Source organism: Portunus trituberculatus, chromosome 7, assembly GCF_017591435.1.
Source record: "Portunus trituberculatus isolate SZX2019 chromosome 7, ASM1759143v1, whole genome shotgun sequence".
Classification (NCBI taxonomy): Eukaryota; Metazoa; Arthropoda; class Malacostraca; order Decapoda; family Portunidae; genus Portunus; species Portunus trituberculatus.
In genome coordinates, this window is record NC_059261.1 from 7371544 (window position 1) to 7376543 (window position 5000).

At 35.8% G+C, this 5000-nt stretch overlaps 1 protein-coding gene across 1 annotated transcript in view; it reads left to right on the plus strand.

Annotated features, from left to right (window-relative positions):
* Nucleotides 1–1851: 1851 nt before the first annotated feature.
* LOC123520296 (putative sodium-coupled neutral amino acid transporter 10) overlaps nt 1852–5000 on the plus strand; it is an 11952-nt gene continuing 8803 nt past the window's right edge. The window contains 4 exon segments of the mRNA XM_045282477.1: nt 1852–2007; nt 4136–4280; nt 4733–4799; nt 4802–4849. Coding sequence (XP_045138412.1) covers nt 4194–4280; nt 4733–4799; nt 4802–4849 — 202 coding nt within the window. The 5' untranslated portion in view covers nt 1852–2007; nt 4136–4193.

Here is a 5000-nt window from a genome sequence, read left to right on the forward strand (position 1 = left end):
GAGAGAGAGAGAGAGAGAGAGAGAGAGAGAGAGAGAGAGAGAGAGAGAGAGAGAGAGAGAGAGAGAGAGAGAGAGAGAGAGAGAGAGAGAGAGAGAGTAAAACCAGGGAATTCCTTTAGTCCACCCACATCTCTCTCTCTCTCTCTCTCTCTCTCTCTCTCTCTCTCATCATTATTAACCTTCTATCTTTCGTTATTGTTATTATTACCATGAGAGAGAGAGAGAGAGAGAGAGAGAGAGAGAGAGAGAGAGAGAGAGAGAACAAAGAACTAAAGACGCATTATGTTCACGCAAGCTTAAACACACACACACACACACACACACACACACACACACACACACACACAAGGAAATGGTCTGTCAAGAATTGCAGTAAACACTCAAAATTACTGCTAGAAATGTCCTTGGCCGTTTTTAGTAATAGTAGTAGTAGTAGTAGTAGTAGTAGTAGTAGTAGTAGTAGTAGTAGTTGTAGTAGTAGTATTTGTTGATGTGGTAGTAGTAATATTAGTTGTAGTGGTCGTGGTGGTTGTGGTGGTGGTGGTGGTGGTGGTGGTTTTGGTGGTTGTAGTACTGTAGTAGTAGTAGTAGTAGTAGTAGTAGTAGTGGTAGTAGTAGTGGTGCTGGTGGTGGTGGTGGTAGTGGTAGTAGTAGTTATAGTAATGGTTGTGCTAGTAGTAGTAGTGGTTGTGGTGGTGGTGGTATTGTAGTAGTAGTAGTAGTAGTAGTAGTAGTAGTAGTAGTAGTAGTAGTAGTAGTAGTAGTAGTAGTAGCAGTAGTAGAAGGGAAAAGGTTTGATAACGTAAATCTACAGGTGTTTCCCTTAACGTACTATTCATTTTCTTTAATATCTTTTCATCTCTCTCTCTCTCTCTCTCTCTCTCTCTCTCTCAAATAATCCCATCTATCCTAAAAATATTTCCGTCAACTCGAAAAAAAATAAAAATAAAAAAATACTTAAAAATGTAAACAAACCAGAAAAAAAACCCAAAATGGTCTTAATTAATGCCATTTTTTTCAGTTTCAGCAAAGTTTCTTAAGATGAGAGTAAGATAAAAATAGTCTTGGATCCTTTACCTTATTTCCTGGTGATCCTGAGCACTAGGACTCGCTGCTGGTGAAGAGAAATCACTGGGAGAAAAAAAAAAATGTCACCAATTAGAGATTTTGGCGCCAAAATGGTGAAAATTTTGGGAATTCAGTCTTTTTAACGGTACCATTTTTTATTTTATTTATTTTTTACTATTTTCATGTTTTTTTATTATTTTTTTATTACTTTTTATTATTTTATTTATTTTATTAGTTTCTGTTATAAACTCGATCTTTAAAACGCGGAAATTGAAAATAATAATAGATATAATAATGATGAATAATAAGTCATAGGAAAAGAAGAGAAAGAAAACAAAAACAGTGAAAAATACGCGAAAAAACTTTAATATCAATAAAAAAAAGCAGGAAAATAAAAAACACCCCAAAAATCAACACAAAACAAAGCCAAACAGCAAAAACAACTCAAAACAAAGAAAAAAATAAAGAAAATACAAGACAAAAAGAAAAAAAAAACAAAAACAAGAAAATACCAACATAAATAGCAAAAAAACACCAGAAAAATCAACAGAAAAAAACCCAAACATAAAAACCCATAAAAACCTCAAATAAACCTCTGAAAAATAAAAAAAAACACCTTAAAACACAACAAAACACCAAAACACAAGAAAAACACAAACAAAAACACCAAAAAACACCAAAAATCAAGACAAAACAAACCCAAACAATAAAACACCCTAAAAACCTCAAATAAACTAGAAAAAATAGAAAAGAAGCTAAAATTCCCATCAAGATCAAGATCAAGGTACCAAACAGCTGATTATCTGACGGGGAGTCTTTCATCACGCAATAGTCACAGGAGTGCCCAATTTTTCCCCTATTTTCCTCCTCCAGAAGGCGTAAGAGAGCTACCCTCGCCTCCGCTGGACACGAGGGGCTTGTGGGCGTGCACAGGTGAAGGTGGGTGGCTTTAATTAGCGGCAGGTGAGGGGAAATGAGGGTAAAAAGAGAGACAGCAGGTGAAAGGAAAGGGCAGGTGATAAGGTGGTGGTGGTGGTGGTGGTTGTATAGCGAATAGAGGAATAGGAGGAAAAAGGGAATAAAACAAGGGGTTAATGAATAAGGGAATAAGGGGAAATCATGATAAAAATGGTAGGTAGAAAGAAAAATGGATAACGAATAAGGGAATAGAAAAAGAATGAAAAAAATGGATAGCGAATAAGGGAATAGCGGAAAATCATGATGAAAATGGTAGATGGAAAGAAAAATTGGATAACAAATAAGGGAATAAGAGGAAATGATGATAAAAATAGTAGATAGAAAGAAAAAATGGATAACGAATAAGGGAATAAGAGGAAAAGGTAATAAAACAGTAGATATAAAGAAACATGGATAATAAATAGGAGAAAGATAACGTTTTGCTTTCTATCTCCTCTTTTATTGTGATTTCCTCTATTCCCTTATTCTTTGTCATTTTTATTCACTTTTCCTCCTATTCCCTCATTCATTATCCTCTTCTCCTATTTGTTATCTATTTTTCTCTCTATCTCCTGTTTTATTATGATTTTCTCCTATTCCTTCATTCATTACCTCATTTTATTTCTCTCTCTCTCTCTCTCTCTCTCTCTCTCTCTCTCTCTCTCTCTCTCTCTTCTCTCTCTCTCTCTTTCCAATTCCAATCTTTTCTTATAAATAAAATCAAGGCATATTTTTTAATTAACCTAAGAGAGAAAATAAATAAATAAATAAAATAAAAGGCCCACTTAGCTGCCAGTCCCCCTGCAGGTCTGAGAGAGTGTTAGCCTCCCCCTCGCCCCCCCACCAATAAAAAATATAAATAAATAAATAGACATAAATTTAAAGTTGCTGGAAAAAAATGCAGAATAAAAAAAGAATAAAATAATTACTTTGATTAAAGGTTGAAATAATAATGGTGATTTTGGAGATAATAAAGGAAAAATAGAAGAAGATAGGAGATAATGATGGAGAGAGAGAGAGAGAGAGAGAGAGAGAGAGAGAGAGAGATATATTGGTGGTGAATTAAAGCAGGGAAGATTGTAATAATTGGTTTAGAAGTGAAGGAAATAAGAAAAATAAATAAATAGGAAAGGTGTGTGTGTGTGTGTGTGTGTGTGTTTGTATGTGTTTTTCAGTTTTTGAGTGTGTTTGTGTTTTTCTGTTTGTTTGTGTTTGTGAGAGTGTGTGTGTGTGTGTGTGTGTGTGTGTGTGTGTGTGTGTGTGTGTGTGTGTGTGTGTGTGTGTGTGTTTATATCAGGCAGCTGGGACACACACCTGTTTAGTTATGACAGTGCTGTATGATTCCACACCTGTGCTCCATTAACATTGGCACACCTGGACACACACACACACACACACACACACACACACACACACACACACACACACACACTCACTCAGTCGGTAAGTGTGATAATACCAGCTTTCTCTTCCCTAACTGTATTTTATTCCCTGTGTTTTGTCCGTGTGCATGTGTGTGTGTGTGTGTGTGTGTGTGTGTGTGCGTGTGTGCATTTGTGATTACATGCCCGAGCTGTAGCTTTCCATGTCCTGTCTCTTTGTCCACACTTGTCCAATTCCTCCTTCATTTGACTGACACTCACCGCACACACCACATCCACACACCACATCCACGCTCAGTTGGTTCCCTGCATCAACGCTCCGATACGGGAAGCTATACATACATACATACATACATACTTGTTGATGTGGCTCATGCAGGAATCCTTCAGTATATTCTATGGGTGTCCTATTAGGTAATTAGTGGATGCCATCGTGATCAGGTTCCCTCTATCTAATATGTCCACTGTATATACTATTTTGAACATTATATAACCTGTAACTCTTCTTTCTTCCAATATTTTTAATTCCAGCCTATTTATTTAATTTTTAAGGTGTTTTTGCACTTCTACAGACAGATTGACATGATTTCTACACTATGAACTGGAAAAACTGTCTTCAAAACCTTACTAGTCATCTCTGTGGCCTTGGAAAGATATCATGGTGAGAGAAATGAGCATTTTTTTTTAATATGACCATAATTCTCTATCATACTTCTCCCTACCCCCAGATGTGGCGTTAGAGGGCCCAGCATCACCAGCAGCGACGACATACGGACTGACATCACCATGGCGGGGAACACTCGCCATGTGGTCAATATGGCGAATTCTGTAGTGGGAGTGTCAATTCTCTCTATGCCATACTGTTTTAAAGAGGTGTGTGTGTGTGTGTGTGTTGTGTTTGTGTTTGTGTGTGTGTTTTATTGCTATTTTTCATTTATTTCCTTTTCTTCATATTTTTTCTTTCTTTCTTTTATATTTATTTATTTATTTAGTTATATATTTTTTATTTATTTATTTATTTATTATTATTTTTTTTTTTGTGTGTGTGTGTTTGTTTTATTCTTTTCATTATTTTCATTCTTATTCTTTTTTTTCTTTCTCTTTCTTTTTCTCTCTTTCTTGCATTTTGAAGTGTATTTACCTAGTATGTATGTATGTATGTATGTATCACCATTATTTACAATTACATTACTCTCATTACTCATTATTTTCATTTTTTTTAATATATATTTTCCTTCATAACATTATTTCTCATGTATGTACGTATGTATGTATGTATGGATGGTGACCTGACAAGCACACATCACCATTATTTACATTTACAGTCCGGCCTACTACTTGGTGTCCTGATGGTCCTATTTAGTGGATTTGTCACCAAGAAGACTTGTATGTTTTGGTGCGTGCGGCAACGATGGCTAGGCACCACAGTTATGAGTTCTTGGGTGAGTGGTGTGGTGTGGTGTGTGGTGTGGTGTATGGTGTTTGATTGTCTATACATGCTAACACCACCTCACGCCATCTACACCTTATTCTAATTCTGTTATTTAGTCCATATAGCTGTTATCTAATTTAATCTTACCGAAACTTCAGTGA